Genomic DNA, 24,221 nt, shown 5'->3' on the forward strand with positions numbered 1-24,221 from the left:
TCTGCCCAGCCAAATTCAGAAATTCTGCACCCTGGGCAAAATCTGTGCTATTCAGACCTGCCCCAGGAATACAGTGGTCGTATCATCATTTGGGATTATACCAAAACGACTCCCATATGGTAGCTCAGAAACCAAGCTGTGCTAATTGGGCTTGCTTCATCTTCATTTATTATTTTCACTGGCAGGGCCCACCTAGGATGAATCTCGCACTGTTGAGAGTTTGGGTTGGCTGTGACAGGACCCCGCTGTGTGGAAGCTCATAGTGCCACCGTTGCTAGTGGCACAAGCACAGATTGCTTATAATACACTAATGCGTGCTGGGATTGACGTGGAATTGGGAGGAAGCTGCATCGCGGCGCTAGAGTTTTTATTCCAGGGACCATGCTTTACCCTTTGGTTGGCAGGGTGATGCCAGCTTGTAGCTCCCGGTGGGCACTGCTGTGAGGAAGCTCGCAGTACCGCCAGCTGCTTATGGAGCGCAATATAAGAGAGCAATTGTACAAGTCTGAAGCACGCCGGTGCGTGTTTTATTGAATGAAATAATCCCAGAAGCCCGTGCTGGATACAAAGCAGTATTTATATATATTTATAAAGTGTATATTTGTACAGGGGCATTTCTGGCCATCTGGTAAAAACGAAGAAAGGAAAACACAGCTGCAGGGGCCCCTTTCGGCACGCTGCAAACTGCGCCTGATATAAATATAAGGCAGAATCGGTGAACATCCCAAAAGCTGGGGCAGCAAAGTCCCTTCCCCCCCCTCCAAGCAAACGATAAGGCACAAACACAACCCAGAAAAAATCTACACAACAGTGGCAATATACAACGATTACAATGTGTGACTGCAAACATTTCAAAATACAGAATTAGTGCTTTTTTTTTTTTGTCATTATTAAAATGCTTGACTGCAGCATCCATATTTACAGGCTTTAAGCTTTATAAATGGTATTAAGACTTTTTTTTTTTTTAATATTTAAAAAACAAAAACCCTTTGGGGAAATGGAAAGTGGTCAGTGTTAAAGGTCTTGCCCGCATGTTTTAATGCAGGAGTCGGGTATCTATGCGGCTCGGTATCATTTAGAAGAGATTTTGTACAGTGTATGACTGCAGCAGTACTGCCCCAGGACTGGATGCCCTGCTGCATGGTACAGGCAGGAGGCCAGGGGTCAGGGTAGGCAATCGTAAGGCTAGGGGCTCTCGCCCAGATCCGGGAGTCAACTTGAAAAGGGTGAGAGTGTGGGTCACAGGCGTTAGCTGATTGAGGTTGCTTTGCTGGTAAGGCTCTCCCCTACCTGTCCCCCTTCCATCTTGCCAGGGCACAATTCCAGCACCGCCTATGATCTGTGCCAGCCGTGGGCATGGAAAGGAAGGTAGAAAAGCGGGCAGGGCCTTGAACTGTAATCTCTAAGAGCAGACGGATATTCCCTGGGCCATCTCTAGAAAGGATTCAGGATCCAGGCCATGGCAACAAGGAAACCTGACCTAGATTTCTGGTTGAGTCTTCAAGAATCTGCAATACAAGCGCTGAAGAAGAGGGGGACAGCCCCTGAGCCGGGTCAGCTGGCGGTGGTGGGAGCTGCTCCTCTTCTTTTCCAGTGTTTCAGCTTTAAAGGACCTGGTCTGCAAAGCTCTGTGCCAGAGGTACTTAAGGAGGAGGCCATCTTCCATAAAGCATTTTCCAAAATAGTGTATTAATTTGAAATAACATGCAGAAAAAAAAAATACCACTTTTTTGTAAGCAAAAACAAAACCCAAACCAAAATGAAAAATCTAAAATAAAATGGCAGCAGTAAAATTAAGGCTTTACATTGCATTTCCTCAAAATAAAACTATAGGGGCAGATTTTCAAAGGGGTACACGCGTAACCCCCGAAAAGCTGCCCCTCCCACCCCCTGCGCGCGCTGAGCCCATGTTGCACAGGCTGGGCGGCGTGCGCAAGCCCCGGGACGCGCATAAGTCCTGGGGCTTTCCTGGGGGGTGTGTCAGGGGCGTGTCGGGGGGGGGGCATGATTTCGGCCCGGGGGTGTGGACGTGGCCTCCGGCCCAGCCCCCGGACCAGAACATGGTGCGCCGGCACGCGCATAAGTTACGCCTGCCTCAGGCAGGTGTAATTTTTGAAGTAAAGGTGGGAGGGGGGCGGGTTAGTTAGGGGAAGGAAAGGGAAGGTGGGGGGGGGGGGGGCGCCGGAAAGAAAGTGCCCTCCAAGGTTGCTCTGATTTCAGAGCAACCTCGGAGGGAACAGAGGCAGGCTGCCGATTTTGCGCAGCCTTGCGCGCGCCTTTTGTTTGCGCCGGTTGCGCGAACAATAGTACGCGCGCGCGTACTTTTTAAAAATCTGCCCCATAGTGTTTCACAAGGCACTGCAACATCTGTTATTGGCCTCTTATCTCCACTGACCATGATGCGCCCTCCTTACCTGTTTTCAGATATAATGTCTCTCCGGCCCCAAAAGTCAGACTTAAAAAGCCACAAACAGAATCTTCACGTCGTTAGCAAAGAGACAGCCACACGCCTAGGACAACAGAGAACACCCCCTTTGAAGCCGGACTCTGGATGTCAGTGCAGACATGCATGGGGATGAACAAGGCCTGGAAGGTAGAGAGCAGACATGTGGATGCAGGTCCTAGGGCAGCTGCACGGGTGGGCCATCTTCTGCAAACCAACCACTCCCAGAGTGGCAACATGTCATTCCCCTTCTGTTGAAACAACTCCCATCCCACGCAGGCGAGGTCCTCTTGCCCCCTAGTGCTTAAGTGCACAGGTGCACTCTGCTGTAGACATCACTGCAGGAGATTCCCTATTCAGCAGGTCACTAAGAAACAGACGCCAGGGCAAATCTCCACCCTGCGAGTTCAGGACCGGCTGCAGTATTTTTAACTAATGATTCTGGAAGAAGCGCATTGATGGTTAGAGGGGTGTTGGCTGATGCTCTTTCTTTGCATTCCAGAATCCAGGCGCTCTATGGTCCTCATTTTTCTCAGAGTGCATGGACAGGAGGCAATCGATAATCATCGCAGTGCTAGTGGTAGAGCCATTGGTTCTTGGGGGAAGGAGGAGGTGCCAGGAGGACCTAGGGTTCTGCTATTTATTTCATGGGCTTTTCAGTTGGGGGTGTGAATACCAGTTGCATGGTATAACCAAGGCCAAGTAAGGTTTTACACTGCATGGTCCAGCAGGGCAAGGGGGCAGCGCAGAGTAGTCTCCGTCAAAAACTGTGAGCAGGGTGAGGGTTGCTCTCAAGGTCCCCCCCTTCCTTTTGGGTGAATGAAATTCAGACTGCCCAGGGCAGGGTGGTGCCCCCTAGCTTGGCCCATGCGTGCCAGCCCCTGTGATGACCCAGAGGGATGTTATATCCACTTAAGGGATGTGTGATCTGCTTGTAAATTACATTTTTGTTTGAGTGAGAATGACTCAGATAAGTATTACTAGTTAACTATTAGATATCCAAATAGTGAATAAAGCAGTTGCTTGAGTGACCCTAACCAATCTTGCTATCTCTTAGGTAACAGAGATCTTACCATTTCTCCTTCAGTCTTGGAGAAGAGAAAGGGCACAAAATGTCAAAGCTGCAAGCTGAAGCTCTTATTTTTACCCACTGACTTTGGCAAAGGACTGGACCCTTTAATTACTCGAAATGGTCAAAGCCCTACCTTCTCTAAGACTCTTCCAGCAGCTGTTGCAATTTTCCAGTCCCCTGTGGGTTTCATAAAATCCTCCAGTAGCGTCCCCTTTGGTTTCCTAGATCCAAAAGCAAGAAATGGCAGCAGAAGGGGTTCCCTTCTCTCGTGACGAGTTCAGGGGTTTAGCGAGTTAGGGCTGTGGAACAGAACAATCGCACAACAGTTTCAAGGACACAAAGAAATAGCTTTTCAGAGAAGCGGAGAAATCAACTTGGTCCTATAAATCTTTCTCCCTCCGTCATCCTCCAGCGGGTGGCGAGGCCTCTTTGCAGTATGCAGAACCTCTCAGCTTCTGCACAAGTGCTCCAGGTCAGGCCACAATCAGAACCGCAGACGCACTTTTCCAAAATAAGGCAGGATGAGATATCCTAACTCCCAGCATCTTGGAGGAGAATGCACAGCCACCTCTAGCGTGGGCCTTCCCAAGGCAGGGTGGTTTTCTTCTGGCTGGGGTGTTCTGCTTCAGAGCAGCCACGGGTGCCTTCGTTCCCTGGCATGGACAGTTAAGGAATGGTCCTGAGCCACGGCTTCTGCTTAGCAAATCCTAGGATCTGACCTGCTCCTTGCTGAATTGCACGGGTAACAATTCTGCTGCAGCTGCAGAAACAGGTGTGGGAAGCAAGGAAGAGCAGGGCCCCCTTCCGACTGCCACACCACAGGCTCTGTAAGGGGGGGGCAGTCCCCTCAGTAAGAGCTATTCAGGGGCGCAGACCCCACCTCAGGGCCAAACTCTCAACTGTTTGTCAGTGCTGTGGGAAACCCATAACACATCAACATGCAAACTTCAGATGAGTAAGAAGCCCAAATGTTATCAGTACAACAAATATATTAGGTATGGGGAGCAGGAGAGGTGATTATTGCCCTCCCCCCCCCCCCCAGCAATGTTCATATTTGGGGGACAGAGGGGGACCACAGCGCATGAAGAAGCTGCAAAGAAATGAGATTGAAGAATAATTGGACTCTTCTGGGTTCCTTGCTACTTTCTCCTATTCCCACCCTGGAGAAAGGTTCCCAAGGGGGGGGGGGGAGGGGAGGAGAGGAGCTTGCATAGCACTTTATACAGTAATATCCATGGTGATGTTAAATAAGGCACAAGGAGATGGATAAAGGAGAGAGGAATGATGAAGGCAGGAACAAGGACGTGATCTTCAGGAATAATGTATTCAAGTTGGATTCACCTATTCTGCTGGGGATGAGCCCGCCTAGTAGTAACAGGTTGGGATATGGTGGATGTTAGTGGGGGCCAAGAAGTAATCTCATGTAACAGGAACTCCCAGTAAAGTGAGTCGTTTTACGTTCGGTCCTTTGTGGCTTGGGAATGGGAGGGGAGCCTCCTGGGGTTCTCCAGGAGCACTCTAGAGTCTCTCGTGCTCACCCCCCCCCCCCCCCCCCCCCGGCAGGCAACGTGGAAGAGACGCCAAGCTGAGGGTTCGACATTTACCCAGTTTCACCAGTGTAGATCCAGTTTGCACCAACAGGAATTCCAGTAGTATAAGACAGTAATCCAGTGGCAGTCAGACTTTTTCCAGTGCGGCAGAGGGCAGACCCAGCCGGGGTCAGCCTGCGTTATTTCCACAGTCCAAGACGTTTTCATGTCCAGTGAGAAAACAAAACAAAACAAAGAAACCCTCCTCATGGAAGCTGTGAAGATGGCAACCCGTCGGTCGATCCAGTGTCTCAAATCCAGTGTAGTCCTTGAGAGAAGATGGGACAGGGCTGGGGGTGAAAGGCACCAGTGTCCCCCCAGCATTCTGGGGGCTTCAGCACCCTCTGCCAGTGCAGGCTCAAAGGCTTATAAAAGTCAAATGCTGTGGCAGTGTCCTGCCCTCGGTGTCCTGATTTGTCCTCATCAGGGAGACATTTCAGTTCAGAACAAGCCACACCATTCCTGCGCCCAGCCAGCCGGGGGCCCTGGGCTGCGAGAGCGGAGCTCCTGGCTGAGGACTGGCGGTCTCCCTCTCCCCCCCCCCCCCCCCCTCGGAGTGCACCGGTGCTAGCGAGCCTCAGCCACACACACGGTAAAATCGGAGATAATAGTCGGTAAAAAGCTGGCCCCCGAGGTCTGGGCTGGTGTCGCAGTCTGCTTCCCCCTGAAGAAAAACAAAAGTGAGAAGGGAAATGAGAAGAGCCCTGAAGGAGCTTACCCCTGCCTTCTGCACCACGGCAAGATCGTGGCGACGGCTGCTGATGGAGCGCCTGATCTTTTATACGCAATGCATGGAAAGAGATTATTGCTACAATGACATTCTCTACAGTCCCTCACCTTCCCCAGTTAAAACCAAAAAGCTACTCTCCTCCAGAAGGCAAAATTCCTAGGCAGATCTCCAGGAGTACCTTGGATCGAGTTTAATAACGAGACCCATGGAGGCATATCTGGGGTTTTGAGGGGAGGGGATGGGAAGAATTTGAAAGCCATGGTGCGCGGCCTCAGAAGGCAGGCTACTGGGAATATGAGCACAGCGGCGGCGAGCAACCTTCACTCACTCACTTATCCCAGTCCCTAATACTGCACGTACTCACAGGAAGAGCCACTCGGAGGTGATAGGTGAACTCACGGAAGGCGATAATAACCAGAGGCCAGTGATGAGAAGTGCTCTGCAAGGCAGGGAATAAAACCAAGACACAGAAATGAGGACATATCAAACGAGCACTGCGGAAGCATTACCAGCACGTCCTGCCACAATCTGAATAGGATTGGAGGAGAACAAGTGTGCACAGCATCATCTCACCCCGCAGCTCCGTAACCCATAGATAGAATTTATTCATTCACAGAATGTATATAGCGCATAAGCTGTCAAATAATAAAAGTGGTTTACAATGGTTTACATGCATAATAAAAACAAATAAAAGCCAATACAATACATAACATAAGAATAAAACAATAACATAATAAAACCAAAATACACACAACAACTAGAATGCTATAGACAACTCCCCACCCACCATCCACCCCACAATCTGACTTATCAGACCTTATTGATATTATTGGACAATTTTAGGAAACAGATGTGACTTAACCAATTTTCAAAACCGCAGATAATATTCATTCCTCATTGCCACAGGTGAATCATTCCACAGCAATAGCAGTAAAAGCTCACTTTGAATCTTTACTATAGCTCTAAACTTTCATCCATGTGGCAGCTCTGACTGCGCAGACTGTGATGACCGAACAGACCACTTAGAATTATGCCAAGCCAATTCAGAAGATTAAATACTGTGGACCCTTGAAATGTAAGCTACGAAAAATTAACACAATTAACTTAAATTTTGCCCTCTCCACTATTGGTAACCAGTGCAACAAGGCCAGCATTGGGGAAACTCTCTCTCTGGCTGCGGTATTCTGAATCAGTTGTAACGTTTGTATCAGACCCCCCTGGTAAACCAGGGTACCCATCATCCCCAGTGAGCACTAAAAGCTTCACTGCTCCCTCTTCCAGAAACCTCTTTCAGTGATGCATTCTCTTCATATGGAGATAGACTCTTCTACATGTTTGGTTTACAAATATCTCCAAAGAGAAAGCAGAATCCAAAACTACACCAAGACTTTTAAACTTGATCCACAGCCTTCCCTACATAATCCTCTACATCAAGCTGTAAAAGAGAGGGAGCTTTAATAAAATGCTTCCTGCACCCAAATCTCTGGTTTAGACCTGTTTAAAATCAACTGGCTCTTTAATAGCCAATCAGAGATGTTATCCATACAACTTCTTAACGGAGTCGAATGACCGCACAGGGGGCAGTCCCTGCTTTTAACCCCATCTTACTCCCCCTCCTCAGCTCTGTAACCCTAGGATAGAATAATGCCCCTTTCAGCACAGGGGGCAGTCCCTGCTCACAGCCCCAACTCACCCCCCCTCCCCAGCTCTGTAACCCCGGGATAGCACAGGGGGCAGTCCCTGCTCACAGCCCCATCTCTGTAACCCTGGGATAGAATAATGCCCCTTACAGCACAGGGGGAAGTCCCTGCTCACAGCCCCATCTCACCCCCACCCCCCCAGCTCTGTAACCCCGGGATAGAATAATGCCCCTTACAGCACAGGGGGCAGTCCCTGCTCACAGCCCCATCTCACCCCCCCCCCCCCCCCCAGCTCTGTAACCCCGGGATAGAATAATGCCCCTTATAGCACAGGGGGCAGTCCCTGCTCACAGTCCATCTTACTCCCCCTCTCCATCAGCTCTGTAACCCCGGGATAGAATAATGCCCCTTACAGAGGCAGTTCCTTTTTGTAGAGCAGCATTTGAAAGGTAAGAAAACTTAGTGTTATTACCTGGATATCTGTGTGATTAGTGGCGATATTTGAGGGTGCTATGTCTTCACATGGATCAGAGCTGGAAAGACCACAAAGGTAGACCGACACATCAGAAGAGGCACTGGAAAGACAGCAACAGAGGCAGAAACATCAACGGAGAGGCCGACAATTCAGGCTGGAATAACAGGGTGCAAGTACTATCCAGATCTGCCAAGTCAATACAACCGATACAAGTACACAAACCCAGAAAGGGGGCTTGGAAGAGGCTGGCAAGGAGTCATCCCTCAGCTTCACTGGGGACACAGCCAGAAGTGCTTGGCTTAAATTGCAGGGAGGGAGAATTAAGTTCATTAGATATTCAGCTTTCTGGGTATGGGCTGGTTAACTGTCTCAGCAGGGCATGGTATGGAGGTTAAGCTTCTAGATGCAATAAATGACTGCTTCATGGAGCAGCTGCTTCTGGAACCGACCAGAAGGGGAGATATTTTAGATCCAGTCCTCAGTGGAGCACAGGCCCCTGGGGCAAGGCGTAACAGTAGCGAAGCCGTTTGGCAATAGTGGTCATAAAACACTCAAACGTGACATAATCGCTGGAAGGAGGAGAAGAAATAACATTGCAGTAGCGTTTAGCTTTAAAAAAAAAAGAAGACTCAACAGATAAAGTAGCACTAACTTTAGTAACAAAAGATGCCAAAGGCCATTCCACAGAGTCAGTAGGATGCAGTTTATTAATTAGTGGCATTTTCCGGTGGAAATCCTTTCCATTTTTTTCTCTCCATTCTTTAATGTGGTCTGATTACCTAGGCAAGATGTCTTAAGCAGATTTTTTTGTTCGTTTTTGTTGCTTTATTCATTTTGTGATATTGGTATACATTTATTTGCCTTTGAACATTTCTTATAACAAGATTGTTCTTGGATATTTCTCTGTAAATTCATAAATAAATAATAAAAAAAAAAGCGAGACTACAATAAAATGAGGACATTGCTCATTAAGCATGGAGGCTGTATAAAACCTTTAATAAAGAAACTATGTCTGAATCGGGGAATCAGAAAAATAATACAAGATCTTCCAATAAACTGTGCTTGTGAAGATTTAGACCTTCATATTATGCACTTCTGGTAAAATACCTTTGTTTCACATTTTCATAAAAGTTATTCAAGACTCATCTATTTTTGTTGTTGCACAGCAAATAAACCATAGATAAGTCTTGAATAACTTTTCTGCACTATGACTCGCTATTTATTGAGAAGCACAGACCTATGATTATGAAGGCACTTTAACAGAAGTGCCTAGTATAAAGGTCTAAATCTTAAGCAAGGTTTATTATACATGACTGTATAACAACACCATCTTGGAAGTCCACATAAAATATATACCACAGGGAAAGCTTCTACAGACTTCTTGCCAGCAGAGTCCACGCTGAGGTGCTAGGTTGGTGCATGCACTGCATGTTCATAGGCAAGTCAGCAGGGTCACGTGATGAGTCGCTACTGGGTTTCTGCATTCCCTAAATCTTTCTTTGTCGCTGAAGCCTGCAGTGAGGGGACTAGTGCTTGCTGTGAGGCAGATGTGCTTGCCTTGCAATGTCTGGCAACCACAGTCACCATTAGTTCATCAGCCTGTGTGTTTTTGAGTGCTGGTGTTATCATGTGCCAAGTGTGTCCAATTTAAAAACTGGATGCATTTGGGCAAAAGGCAAAACAAACTCCCAGGAAGTACAACCTGCGATACAAAGCAGAGATCAGCAGTGCAGAACTAGACACGAGACTGGTCAGAGGCTTGTGTTTCACAGATTCCTCATACTCATTATTGCTTCTTCCTCCCACTTGAGGATTATCTTATCACTAGAAGACCTTCCAGTACTAACCACAGTTCAGCCCCTCCCCAGAGGAAACCTGCCACTTACTTCAGTTCCAGGGTTAGATTCAGATTCGTTGGTGTGACCTGGCTGATGGGGATCCAGAATGTGTAATTCCCAGGCCTGTGGATAAACAAGGTGGGCACTTAAGAACATAAGAAGTTGCCATGCTGGGTCAGACCAAGGGTCCATCAAGCCCAGCATCCTGTTTCCAACAGTGGCCAATCCAAGTCACAAGTACCTGGCCAGTACCCAAACACTAAGTATATCCCATGCTACTGATGCCAGTAATAGCAGAGGCCATTCCCAAGTCAACTTGATTAATGACAGTTAATGGACTTCTCCTCCAGGAACTTATCCAAACCTTTTTTAAACCCAGCTACACTAAATGCACTAACCACATCCTCTGGCAACCAATTCCATAGCTAAATTGTGCGGTGAGTGAAAAATAATTTTCTCCGATTAGTTTTAAATATATGCTACTTGCTAACTTCATGGAGTACCGTCTAGTCCTTGCATTGTCTGAAAGAGTAAATAACCGATTCACATCTACTAGTTCATGACCTCTCATGATTTTAAAGACCTCTATCATATCCCCCCTCAGCTGTCTCTTCTCCAAGCTGAAAAGACCTAACCTCTTCAGCCTTTCCTCATAGGGGACCTGTTCCATCCCCTTTATCATTTTGGTCGCCCTTCTCTGTACCTTCTCCATCGCAACTGTATCTTTTTTGAGAATTGTACACAGTATTCAAGGTGGGTCTCACTCACCTACAGGGGGCATTGGAAGTGCAGTATTCCGATGTGATGGGCATGTTATTATCCAGAATCCGGATAGAGCTGAGCGAGGAGCCTGTGCTCAAAAGGAGAAAAGCCAGAATCACAGATTGAAGACATTGGCAGGAAGGGTATCAAAAAGACTTGTCGTGAACATGAGACATAGCGTTTCTCACTTCAAAGGATACAGTGTACTGGCACTACATCAGATTTACCACACACCTCAGTCCTGCTCTCCAGCACCCCCTGCTGTTCCTGTACTGATCCATTACATGCAGCTCTGCCAGAGCACCTTTCTTCTTCACATGTAGTGCTCCATTCTTCCAATTCGGAAGCTCACAGTGCTCTGTCAGCGCACCTCTCTTCTGATGTGCAGCTCTTGCTGTTATGTCAACGCTCGCACCACCTACAGATCTGCCAGGGCACCTCATGCCTGGCCCTATGGCACTCCTAGACATCCCAGCCATCCTGCCCCTGCCCCTCGTGCATCCTGCCTCCCGCTCTCTCTGCTCTTCAGTAGCATTATTTATTTTTATTTATTTATGAACTTTTGATATACCGACATTCGTATGGCACATCATGCCGGTTTACAATCAACTCATATAGGAGGAAAAAGATACATTCGCTGGCAGGGACACAGAACTTACCATCCTGCCTGGTGCTTGCTGTGTGCGCTTGCTCTGTGGCCACCTGCTGGACACTCCGCTCTGGCCGCTGGCCCTGCCCGGGCAGCTTGTTTGAAGAGTATGAGAGGTTTGGTGTGTGCTTCCATTTCCCCTGCATGTTGGTGTATGGAGACTGGGGGCTGGTGTTTGGCTCCCTGGAGCCCTGCACCCTCTCACTGGTCTTCAAGAAGTTTCTGGAAGACGTCTTCTCTTGGAACCAAGATTTGGCTTTCATGTTGGTAGCGGATGGGGTGGAGGAAGGTGATGACTGGCTTTGGTCTAGTGAAGAAAGAAAGAGAGATACTTTGCAGAGGGACAGAGGACAGGCCTGTGGGGGGAGGGGGGAGCAGGGGGGTCTGCCTGCCAGGAATGGGGCCATGGGGCTTATCCACCCTGGATGGAGCCAGTGTTATTATATAAAATTATCTTTCAAGAAGAGAATAAAACAAAACCTGAGAAAAGCAGGAATAAAATATTATTGGTTTTTGGGATGCCCCCCCCCCCCCCGGTGGATATTCATGAGACCTATCTGCATGCCCTGCCTCCAAGAAGTGCAAACCTACATCGTGCACGTTCATTGGGGAGTGTCCTGGAGAGCAGAGTGGCCGGGAGGTCCCTGAGGGCTGGGTTGAGAGCCGCCGCTCCAGGTCATGGTAAAGTTGTCTTGCTTTGCAGTAAGGATAACAGGGCCCCATCAGAACGCACACAGAAGCGCGTTAAATTCATGAGAAAATGGAAGAGGGGGACACATCACACGTCTGCAGTCAGGAGGGAGGTTTGAGTTTTGTTGTGCGGATAATTAAGGAAGCTGGTAGGGCGGAAGCTGTAGCGCATTAACCATTGTGAGTCAGGAGGACGCGTGGAGGGTTGCCCAGTGGGACGTGGCTCCATGAGGCATTCTGGAGCACCTCGGTCAAGCTGCCAGATAGAACAGGTCCTTCATTTGTGACTGGGAATGTGAGAAAAACAACTGAACCGTGATCCTAGAATACATTTTTTTTTTTTTTTAAATCCTAGCATGTAAGAAATCTTTTTTTTTTTTCTTACAGTACAGAGCTCTAACTTTCTTATGTTTTGATTGTCTTAAAACATTTTGTGTTATTAGTGAATTAACTCTTGTTATCGTTTCTTGGCAGTCATTTTGTATGGGTTTGACAGTTGCTTGGTTTTGACGGTAAATATTACTACGGCTTGGAGGTAACCTGCACAGAGCGGCAGTTATTACCATAAGAAACTTGCTGGGCAGTCTGGATGGACCGTTTGGTCTTTTTCTGCCGTCATTTCTATGTGACTTATGTTATCTTTCCTGAGAATTGTGTGATGAAGAGACGCTGAATGTTGATTTTTTTTCCATAAGGCGCACGTGTGTGTGGTGCTGTATATTCCTTTTATAGAGACGTTGGCTGGAAGGGTTCTGGGAGAGGGCTGGACAACGCCCCCCACCCCCAATTCTCATGGACAGGGGCCTGCAATAACACTGTCTTAATCGTTCTGTGGGGTAATGTCTCCAAATGGGTTTTTTGACACACGATAAAAAATGACCAAACTACAGGGGTGAATCACAAAAAAGACATTTGGTAAAAAAAAAAATATATATATTTTGCTTTCACGAACCCCAGCAAAGAAGTTTCATATTAACCCAAAGCACTCTATCAATGCTAGGGAAGGAGAGCAACTGAAAAAACATATCTATCGCGTTTCAACCAGTGGCGTAGCCAGAATTGATTTTTTGGGTGGGCACAAGGTTAACATGGGTGGGCACAAGGCATGCAGGTCTACTAGTTGTTTTCTTACTGATAAATAATGCCATATTCTGCACCCTAGAATGGCTTTCTAAGTAGTTTGCAACAGCCATTATGTGTCATGTATGAAACTTTAAAATAATTTACTTCAATTATTTCAAGTATAGAAAACAATCAAATCCAATCATATAATAAAACAAAAATTAATGTATTCTTTCATGAACCATCTTTGCAGAAACCCAGAAATCTTCATAAATACAATAAAATATAATTAATCATCAGAACAGGTGCATCGCAGAGCTAGGGCAATTCACATTACAAGTAACATGAAAAAAAAAATTCAAATTCTGGTGTAATCTCAGCAAAAAATAACCCTCCACTGCTATTTTGTGAAGTAACAAACTCTTGCAAAGAAAGAGGCATCTGGAACCTTGCCAAACAATCACAGCACTGACTCTCAGGATTCAAACAGCAACCTTATGAAAAAGCAGCAATGCAAATACTACACCAGGCCCTAGAACATTAATACATCACCTACGGGAATAACAGAACAGGCTGGACTACTACTACAGAGAAACTATATGCTAGAAATACTCATTTCTGTCACAAACAGGCAAAACTGAGACCGACCCTTACCTAATATAGAAATAAGAGACTATACATTAGAAACAGAAACATGTAGATAAAGCCAAAATAGAAAGCCTGAGAAACTAAAATGTCTGAACAGTGGAATACTTAAGAAAGAGCAAAATACAAAAATATAAGAATGCACATTCCCAAAGATGACATATTTAAATTGCTATATGCCAAAAAGACTCTCTACAAAAATTACATGCAGTGATAACAGCGAAATATAAATCTCTCAAAAAACTGCTGTAGCATCACAATTTTCACCCAGCTGGGTGGAAGAAACGCTGGGTGGAAGAAACGCAACATCGGCAGACGCCGCCATCCCATGCCGTCCCTAGCACCATCTATTTCGGCCCCCGACGAAGGCACGAGCCGAAACACGGATCCAGTGTCGGGCTTTTTCTATGCTAGCCTCATCTGAAAAACATGGCATTTCTTCACTTAAGTTAAGTTCATGTCAATGTGACTTACTATATCTTTACCACCAATAAGTGACCATTTTTATTCTCACGGAAGCATAAAAAACACGGAAGCATAAAAAAATATATAGAGCTGTGACCTATGATTATAAACGTGGGCAAATACAATTTATGCTAACTTAGCATTACTAATTATGCTGTTTTATGAGGTCTGGTATTTCAAAAAAAATTTCTCTCACTTGAGGTGACTCAGAATTCTTGTTGTTAAAATTGTGATGCTACAGCAGTTTTTTGAGAGATATTTAAATTGCTAACATCTCTCTCTCTCTCTCTCTCTCTATATATATATATTTTTTTTTTTTTTTACCTTTGTTGTCTGATCTTTGGATTTTTCTAATCAGTTGGTCCTGGTCTCTCTTTCCCATTTTTTCCCTTGTCGCTCATTTCCTAATTCTTCTTCAGTGTCTTTTCTACTACTGTCTTCTTCCCTTCCACACACACACACATATATACATAAATGCTTTCTCTCACAGACTCCCTCACACACTCAGGCTCTCACTCTCATATGCTCTCCCCCCCCCCCCCCCCCCAAGCTCACATTCTCTGCAGACACACATACAAGCTCTCACTTTCTCACCCCTCCCCAGGCTTATATTCTTATGCACACACAGACACACATCCAGGCACCCATTCTCATCCACACACACAAACCCATTCTCCCATTCTCACCCACACATACACACATTTAAGGTCCCATTCTCACCCACACATACACACTTTCAAGCACCCATTCTTACCCACATATTCAAGCTTCCATTCTCACCCACACACACAAACCCAGGCTCCCATTCTCACCCATATATATACACATTCAAGCTTCCATCCTCACCCATATATACACACATTCAAGCTTCCAACCTCACCCACATATTCAAGCTTCCATCCTCACCCACATATTCAAGCTTCCATTATCACCCACACACATTCAAGACTCCATTCTCACTCCCATACACACCTAGGGATTTTCACCCACACACACACACAACAAGGCTCCCATTCTCATCCTCACATACACATTCATGCCTGTGCACAGTTTCCGCTTCCTCCCCCCAGAGCAGGAAGATCAGCTGGCCTCTCCTGCTGCCACTGGCCTCCTGCTATCTTCGGGCCGTATGGCCGACCGATCTTCCTGTTTGGGGGGGGGGGGGGGAGGAGAGCGGAAGCACCGCGCACAGTTTCCGCTTCCTCCCCCCAGAGCAGGAAGATCAGCTGCCTCTCCTGCTGCCACCGGCCTCCTGCTATCTTCGGGCGTCGGGCCGTACTGCCCGCCGAACTTCCTGTCGGGGGGGGGGGGGAGCGGAAGCGCAGCGCACAGTTTCCGCTTCCTCCCCCCAGAGCAGGAAGATCAGCTGGCCTCTCCTGCTGCCACTGGCCTCCTGCTATCTTCGAGTCATACGGCCGACCGATCTTCCTGCGGGGGGGGGGGGGGGGGCGGAAGCTGTGCGCAGCGCTTCCGCTCTTCTCCCCCCCCCCAAACAGGAAGATCAGTCGGCCATACGGCCCGAAGATAGCAGGAGAGGCCAGCTGATCTTCCTGCTTTGGGGGGAGGAAGTGGAAGCTGTGCACGGCGCTTCCGCTCCCCCCCTCCCCCCGCAAACAGGAAGATCGGTCGGCCATATGGTTGTAGGACCGCTTCCCCACGTGTGCCGTGATGGCGTGCCAAGCATGGGTTCTCCTCTTCACTGTCGCGGGGATGGGATCCCGCGACAGCCTTGCAGTTCTGGTGTCAGTTGGGTGGGCCTGGGTCTAAATTGGGTGGGCAGCTGCCCACCCAGGCCCACCCGTGGCTACGCCACTGGTTTCAACATTTTAAATATTGGTGGGATTCTTAACCCTTAAAATATAAACACAGAAGAGGAAAAGCACAGAAAACGTTCAAACAGTCATCCCTACAGCAGACGCTGTCCCAGGAAGGGAAGTAATCCCCCTGTTCCTTGCTGTGGACAGGGGCGAGATATTTCCTTACCAAACTTCTTTTTCTCGACTGGCGTTGCGAGCAGAACGAACCTCACTCAGAAGCCAGGATATGCTGGGTAGCATCTCCGTCTCTGAAACTGAGCGCTTGTGCTCGCTTAAGTGCTTGAATTGCACCAAAACCAGCCTGCTTTCTGGAGTTCAGAGGACGCAGTACCAAGGAGCGCCTTTTAATCAGGCTAGTGGTGCTCAGTACCGTTGGGGCTGCGACTTTCTGCCATATTTTAAAGCGTTATCGCTTGCATCTTTTTCTTCAGTTTTTGCTATCAAAGATCTGAAATTCTGGTCAGCTGCTCTTTGCAGCTTTTCCTTGGATATTAGTGGGCCACAGCACACAAAGTTATAATACTACAGACAAAAAGAAAGAGATGGAGCCTTCCGTGGCTGCTGTGAGAAGACGGGTGTGGCCTTCTCCTCCGTTGCCTATAGGCCACGGGGATCCCGGGTCACGGTCTAGGCATGGCGCCCTCAGTGGGCCCATGTCCATCCTGATCGGCCAATGCCTTCTGAGTCTCAAGCACACATAAGCCCACCCGAGGATGTCTGGGTGTCTGATAAATACAGTATATCATAGCCACAGTGTCACAGTGAGGTCCTGCTGATATGTGGATGGCTGGTGGCAGCTCCCTTCCCTGCTGAATTCTTTTCGCCATAAATATATCTGGTGGCCTGTCTCTATTACACCTCACAGTGTGCCCTGGCCATTGATATCTTCACCACGTCAGACTGATCAGCCGCTACCGGTTCCAAGACCACGTCTATATTTTACCACGTACTATTAACAAATGGAGAAGAAAGCAGGACACGCCGCATCTGCCTACAGCCGGCAATTATTAACTATCTGATTCATAACACCCTCCAAAAAAATGGGGAGTAGAGAAATATCTGCAGCTTTCCATCTAGTTTTCAACAATTTCCTGATTACCCAAATTTATTTATTTATTTAAATTCTTTTAATATACCGATGCTCAAGACCAGGTCTTATCGTACCGGTTTACAATAAACTAGGGGGTAAACCAGTTAACACTGAGAGCGAAAGTTACGTTACAACAGGGAATGTGGAACAAGGTTGTTAGAAAAAAGGGATAGATTAACAATTTCTAACTGGAGAGCAGTGCATGTAAGCAGAGAACAATTGCTTACATGGTAAAAATTATATACATATACACAGAGGAGTCAATTAGTCAAGTTGTATATGAGCACAGTTAGCAGAAAACAGTTCCTTTGTGAGGTGGAAAGAGGGCGCAACCGTGGGGTGTTGTTCCGTGTGGGTTACCATAAGGCTTCTTCAAGGATATGCTTGAGCGAACAGCCATGCTTTAAATTTTTTTCTGAATGTGATGTGACAATGTTCCTGGCGGAGATCTGGCGTTATAGAGCTTTATTTAAATGTCCATTTTACTAATCCTATCACTGCACCTGTAACCATTCAGGATTTTTAACCAAAAAACCCCCCAAAAAACAAAACTCTGTATCTAGAAACAAAGAGAACCAATGAGCAAAACTGACTTTGATATGGAGCAATATCTTACAAGATGTCAAGCCTTTATAACTAGCAACTGGGATATATTCTAGCTGTGTGATACAAATGAGCAGACTAAATGGGCCACTTGGTCTTTTTCTGCCATTATTTACTAAATTGTATATTATAAGGACTGGTAAAGGCCTGCGCTCAATGCCAAGAGTCAGCTGGGGATGCTGCAAAGATTGAGTTTAGGGTTCATGACAGCAGAGATCCAGGAGTGCTTGTGTATATGACTCCCAGCTGAAAGCTCCTTCTTCTTCTGCCCGAGGGACGGCATCCCGCACAGCCCCAAAATAACCAAGAGGACGGAAACCAGCCACATGCTCGCCATCTTCCCGCACCCCCACCCCCACCCCGCTCCCACGAAACCCTTAAACTTCACACAAAGACTCCTCAAACAGAAGACGGGGATTTGGTGTCTCCCAGTTCGTGGATTTATCGCGCTTACTTGTCTCTGTCTGGCCGGTTGGGGAGGTTTTGCTGGTCGAGGAGGCGGTCCCAGGGAAGGCCCGGCCAGGGGCACAGCACACCGCGGCACACGGAGCATTAAAACAGAAGTCCAGGGGAGGGACTGCACGGCCAGAGTCAGGCTCTGGCATGCCTGTAAGGAAATAGCAGAGAGATTGTCTGTACGCACACAAATACCTTTCCAAAAGGGATGAAAGGGCGGGGGAATGGGGAGGGGAAGATGGTGAGAGATACAGGCATTTACTCTGTTTTTACACTGCTTTTAAAATGTTTTAGCTTTTTGGTACTTGCAATCTTGTGACCTGAGCTCTACTGAACTGAAAGAATAAAGGCAGAGAGAGACCAGGCCAGAAGTTTAATAGGGCCGGAGCCATTACTGAATGCCACCTGAACTTTGTAATTGTCTTCAGGCCTGAATTTGCCGAGAGGCCAACTAGGCCTGGGCCTAGGATGGCAAAATTCTAGGGCGGCAGCAGGCCAGACGAAGATTTTCTGCCTCCCAGTTCTGTGCTCTCACTCAGCAGAGAACAGCCTTCCTGTCCTGCTTCACCCCCTCCTCTCCCAGTGCCCGCCCTCCGTCCATCCTCCCTTCAGACGCCGGCGGCCTAGCCTTTGGCGATGGTGGCCCCGTGGCAGCAAATCCATCCTCCCTTCAGCCGCCATGGACCCGGCCGCTGGTGGCGACGTGCGAAAGTGATCCTCTTTCCTTCAGCCGTCGCAGGCCTGGCCTCCGGCGGTGGCGTCCCTCCTCCCTTCAGCTATAATGAGGCAGTGTGAGGCGGATATCACAGCGGCATTTTTTTGCCGCCTGAAGCGGCCTCCTCATCCTGCCTCATTATAGAACCACCCAAGCACACTCGAACGTTCCCTTTGAGCACTGGTGCAAAGCCTGCACGTGAAAGTACCTGCAAACTTTGCAAATATGTGGGCAGAGAGGAAAACTGTCCCCTTAAAAAAGGCAGGGCGAGCCAGCCCGATGGCACAGCGGCAGCGTGGCATGACATGGGAAAGATCTTCTGCCCCATGGGTCGCCTGGGGCTGGAAGTGCTGCAGAGGCAGCGTTCACATCCCCTGGGAGGGAGGGCGTCATCACCGTCGCACAATGGCAATGCCTAGGTGGCCAGATTTAGGGCCTGCGACATCTGGAAGGTAGCCCTGGTGCGTGCCGAGAACCATTGCTACGATCACCGGGCTGTGTGAGTCAGGAGGAGGTATAAAGTTAGGGGGGAATCCGTGAATGAAGGCGCACGGCTCTCTGGCTCACCAGGGGCTGATTCCGACCGAGCTGGAAGCCCAGAGGAGCTGGAGAAAACCTGCCAGGCCTAAAAATATCAGGGAACCCGCGGACCTCAGGAATCACTGCTGATATCTTATTATACCCCAGGACAGGCGCACCGCACGCAGACTGAACGGATTCTACGTACCTGGCAGTAAGGAGGGGCTCGCCGTTGAGACGTGAGGCGATGACGTGGAGCGTCGAAGCTGAGTTGTGACAAAATTCTGACCGGAGCTTCAGGGGGGAGAAAAAAGGATGAGGATCAAACTGTGAGAAAGCGAAACTCCTGGCCAGGGAGGCAGGGAAGGAGCGGGAAAGAGAGCACAGCCAGTAAAGGGAGCCGAGGAGGGAGGGCTTCATGCAGAGAAGCACAGGGGAGGAGAAGCAGGTCCCTTTACAGGAGGGAAATGTCGGAGAGGGATTAGGAGAAAGGGAATAAAAAGAAACAAAGATTGTCAGAAGAGGAAGAACCTACCGTGGACAAAGAGTAACAGGGAGGCTGCCATTCCTCTGATGGAAGAGAGTCAGGATGCAGGCGTGAGGCAGAGCGAGAGCACTGTCGAGGCAGGGGAGGAGGGGGGAGAGCATGGACAAGAAGCAAATGGAAGACAGGATGGGTGAAAGAAGAGTGTACATGAGACAGACAGGGGTCAGAGAGAGCAGGCGTGAGAAACAAAATGACAGAGAGACACAGAGGAGAAAAAAAAGAGAAACAGGTGAGGGGAGACATGAGAAAGAGGTTCAGCGAACAAGGGAGATGACAGGAAGAGAAGAAATCCAAAAAGGGAGGAGGGAGAGAGAAGATGAAAATATGCAGGATGGCAGTGGGAAGAGAGGAATAAAGTGTCAGCTTTTCTGATGTTCAGTGACAAGATTTTCACCCAGCAGTAGGGTCAGGTACTAGATCTGTAAAAGGACAATGATCACCCGACCTATAAGATGGAACGTGGCAAGCAGTGAGTCACGTCTGGAGCCGAATTAGCCAGGAGTCGGAGTGAAGACCTCTCTTACCCTGCCTCCCCCAGTACTGCCATGCAGTATCCGCATCAGATATCAGTTCAAGGCCTGGAATTAGGGTCCTTTCATTTACAGTTTAAACTCAATTTTACAAAATAAATAAATAAATAAATAAATAAAACTGTCACTTAGAGATTGATATTGAGCGGGCTGATATGCGGGAAAGTTACCGGGGTACGTGTTCCACTGAATATACCCAGGGAACGGTGGGACAGGAAATATTTTGACCAAACTCACCTGGTTACGTTTAGCACTGAATATCAGCGCTGACCGGCTAAAATGTAGCCACGCCCCGGAATGCCTCCATCCTATCACCGCTTCTATTTAGCCATGGCAAAGGGGAATGGGCAAGAAATATTTAAATCTGTTTTGTCCGGGGAACTCCAAAAATCACCCTGACAAACCCCCTTTGAATATCAACCTCATTTTTGGAAAAAACCAGACAGAATTTCGTTTGGGCCTGCAGAATTCATGGGCTCCCAACCTCTGATGTCGAGTCGTCCACCCAAAGCAGAGCAACCCTTGGGTTATCATTTTCCATCCCCTGGCCCCCTCCCTCATTTCAGCTCAGGCGGAGGGACTGAAACGCACTTCATACTGAGGGTCAGTATTTACCCAGAAAAATGAGGAGTTGTTTGTTACAGTGATTTTCTTCCATTTTTGTTGTTGTCAAAAGCACAAATAAATCCCCGGGAAAAATAAAATAAAAACAAATAATGAAGGCCCTGGCCCATATTAAAACTTGACCTTATGAACCTTTCAGCTCAGAGGCTGGAGTACCAAGGAAATTAGGCGAAGCAGTCAGACACAATAGTGAGTGCAATAACCTCTCAGATACTTACCCATCCATGTCAATAAAATCTTCTTCATTTTTTAAATTCAACACATAGAGAGTGGACATGGAGATGACACTGAGAAGAAAAATAATCCCAATAAGTATTCAAGTTACATTATTAACTCAGCTGCATGGATGCCCTCCAACACTTTCACGCACATATACACTGATATGTAAATCATACATAACCCTACAAACTCAACTCAAGTCAGAGAAAACTTACACACCCCAACAATCATGCAACCTACCATACACTCATCTACAGTCACATCTAACCCTACACACTAATCCCAACAGTCATTCTCATCCCAAAAATCACCCCAGCAATCACACAACCCTTCACATATTCTACAGACACACACAACCCTACACACTCACCCCCAAGACAGCGAAAACCCCACTTACCTCAACAGTCAGACAAAATCCGCACACCCCAGCAATCACACAAACCTTCACATATTCTACAGTTACATACAACCGTACACATTCACCCCAACAATCATTACAAACTCCACACAATCACCCTAACTCACAAAGCACCTAACTCACAAATCACCCTAACTCACAATCACCCTAACTCACAATCACCCTAACTCACAAAGCGGGGAGTAGCTGGCTTGTTACGGCGGTTACTACCCCAAACCAAATAAGCCTGATACTTCACTTTCAATGCATATCCTGCTTCAACGGCAGGGGAGAAGAAAAACTGATACTTCACGCATATCCAGCATAGCTCCCTGCTTCAACGGCAGGGGAGAAGAAAAACAACCAATAAGGGCTGAATAACACAGTCTGGGTAAAACAAATAAGCATGGGTGTAGCTTGCTTATTGCGGTGGTTACTTCCCCTACTACCCATAACTAATCAAGCTTGATATTTCACTTGGTTGCAGCTCCATCACTGCTCTCTACATTAATGGTGGGGGTGGAAGGGAAATAGAACCAAAGAGCTAAGAGAAACAGATAAGTATGAGAAAAAAATGTGAAGCTTGCTGGGCAGACTGGATGGGCCGTTTGGTCTTCTTCTGCCGTCATTTCTATGTTTCTATGTTTCTAACAGTGAGACAAAATCCATACACCCCAGCAGTCACACAACCCTTCACGCACTCATCACAGTCATACATAACCTTATAGTCAGTGAGAACCCCAACAGTCAGACAAAATCCACACACCTCAACAATCATGTAAGCTCCCCCATTCATCTATAAATCACATAATCCCACACACTCATCCCTAACGTCATTCAAAACTCCATACGCTCACTCCAGCAGTCAACAAAATCCACATACCCCAGCAATCACAAAACCCTCTATGCATTCTACAGTCACTTGTAACTCTACACACTCACCTCAACAGTCATTAAAAACTCCACATAATCACCCCAACAGTCACTTCAACTCCACACGCTTCAACACACTTCAACAATCATGTAAGCCCCCCACATATGCATCGACAAATCACAAAACCCCATACACTCATCCCAAAAGTCATTCAAAACTCCACACCCTCACCCCAGCAGCCAACAAAATCCACATTCACAAGAATAATACAACCCTTGCACACACTAAGAGAAAACTCACACTCCCAAATAATCAAGCAACTCACCACATACACTCATCTACTGTCATACATAACACCACACATTCACCCCAACAGTCAGTCAAAATCTCACATACCTCAAAAGTGAGAGAAAACTCATATACCTAAAAAATCACACACTCCCCACATATATACCCACCTATGGCTATACTAAAACCCCACCACACACCCTGACAATCACAGCCCCCTATTCAACCACCTACAATCACATAGGGATATTGTTAGGTAAAAGATTTGGGACCAAGAGGTCCTTTTCTTCACCTCCTCCCAACAAGGTTGCCAACTTTTCCACAGACCAGGATTGGATACTTGAGGATTGGGGAGAGGGGAAAAAGCACCTGGCTCTCCCTTAATTTGCATGAATTTGCATAAATGTGCCATCACTGCCCTGAACCTTCCTTCTCTCTCTTTTCCCAAGATAAATGGCAATGGGCAATCTACCAATGGATCAATACAAGCAGCAGGGGTATTAATGAGTGATGTACTCTGGAATCTCTTTAAGCACCAAAAGAATGAGAGAATAATCTACATAGATACATGCATTCCATTAATTGTGTGTGCACATGTGTACTATGGGTGCATTGTTCATTTTTCTCAATGTTGCCATGCTGGGTCAGACCAAGGGACCATCAAGCCCAGCATCCTGTTTCTAACAGAGGTCAAATCAGGCCACAAGAACCTGGCAATTACCCAAACACTAAGAAGATCCTATGCTACTGATGCAATTAATAGCAGTGGCTATTCCCTAAGTAAACTTGATTAATAACAGTTAATGGACTTCTCCTCCAAGAACTTACCCAAACCTTTTTTGAACCCAGCTACACTAACTGCACTAACCACATCCTCTGGCAACAAATTCCAGAGATTTATTGTGCGTTGAGTGAAAAAGAATTTTCTCCGATTAGTCTTAAATGTGCTACTTGCTAACTTCATGGAATGCCCCCTAGTCCTTCTATTATTCTAAAGTGTAAATAACCGATTCACATCTATTCATTCAAGACCTCTCATGATCTTAAAGACCTCTATCATATCTCCCCTCAGCCATCTCTTCTCCAAGCTGAACAGCCCTAACCTCTTCAGTCTTTCCTCATAGGGGAGCTGTTCCATCCCCTTTATCATTTTGGTTGCCCTTCTCTGTACCTTCTCCATCGCAAAAATATAAGTGCATCAGTATTCCACACCCTTCACTGATTTCTTCTTACAGTGCACTCACTGAAGGACCCAGACACAGCACAGCTTAGCACACAGTCACTTATATTCAGCCTTTGGGTTACAGTACTGTAGAGATACTGAAAAACTGGCAATGAATTCTCTGAAAAAAGTGAATTACAATGACAATATAGTAAGCCTTCCATACCAAAACAGCATTAATTGAAGGGTTGCTTTTTTTATAAGTGGGATTACTATTTACATGCTGGTAAATATTACACTAGACCCTAAAACACTAGTAC

General features: G+C 47.1%; 1 protein-coding gene across 1 annotated transcript in view; it reads right to left on the reverse strand.

Moving 5' to 3' along the window:
- Window positions 1-2,226: 2,226 nt before the first annotated feature.
- The window catches only part of LOC115082416 (myelin regulatory factor-like), a 57,402-nt gene continuing 35,407 nt past the window's right edge, over window positions 2,227-24,221 (reverse strand). The window contains 9 exon segments of the mRNA XM_029586646.1: window positions 2,227-5,768; window positions 6,195-6,273; window positions 7,947-8,049; window positions 9,836-9,910; window positions 10,556-10,637; window positions 11,209-11,505; window positions 18,025-18,177; window positions 19,469-19,554; window positions 21,180-21,248. Of these exon segments, the coding sequence (XP_029442506.1) occupies window positions 5,356-5,768; window positions 6,195-6,273; window positions 7,947-8,049; window positions 9,836-9,910; window positions 10,556-10,637; window positions 11,209-11,505; window positions 18,025-18,177; window positions 19,469-19,554; window positions 21,180-21,248 (1,357 nt within the window). The 3' untranslated portion in view covers window positions 2,227-5,355.

Source organism: Rhinatrema bivittatum, unplaced genomic scaffold, assembly GCF_901001135.1.
Source record: "Rhinatrema bivittatum unplaced genomic scaffold, aRhiBiv1.1, whole genome shotgun sequence".
Taxonomy (NCBI): domain Eukaryota; kingdom Metazoa; phylum Chordata; class Amphibia; order Gymnophiona; family Rhinatrematidae; genus Rhinatrema; species Rhinatrema bivittatum.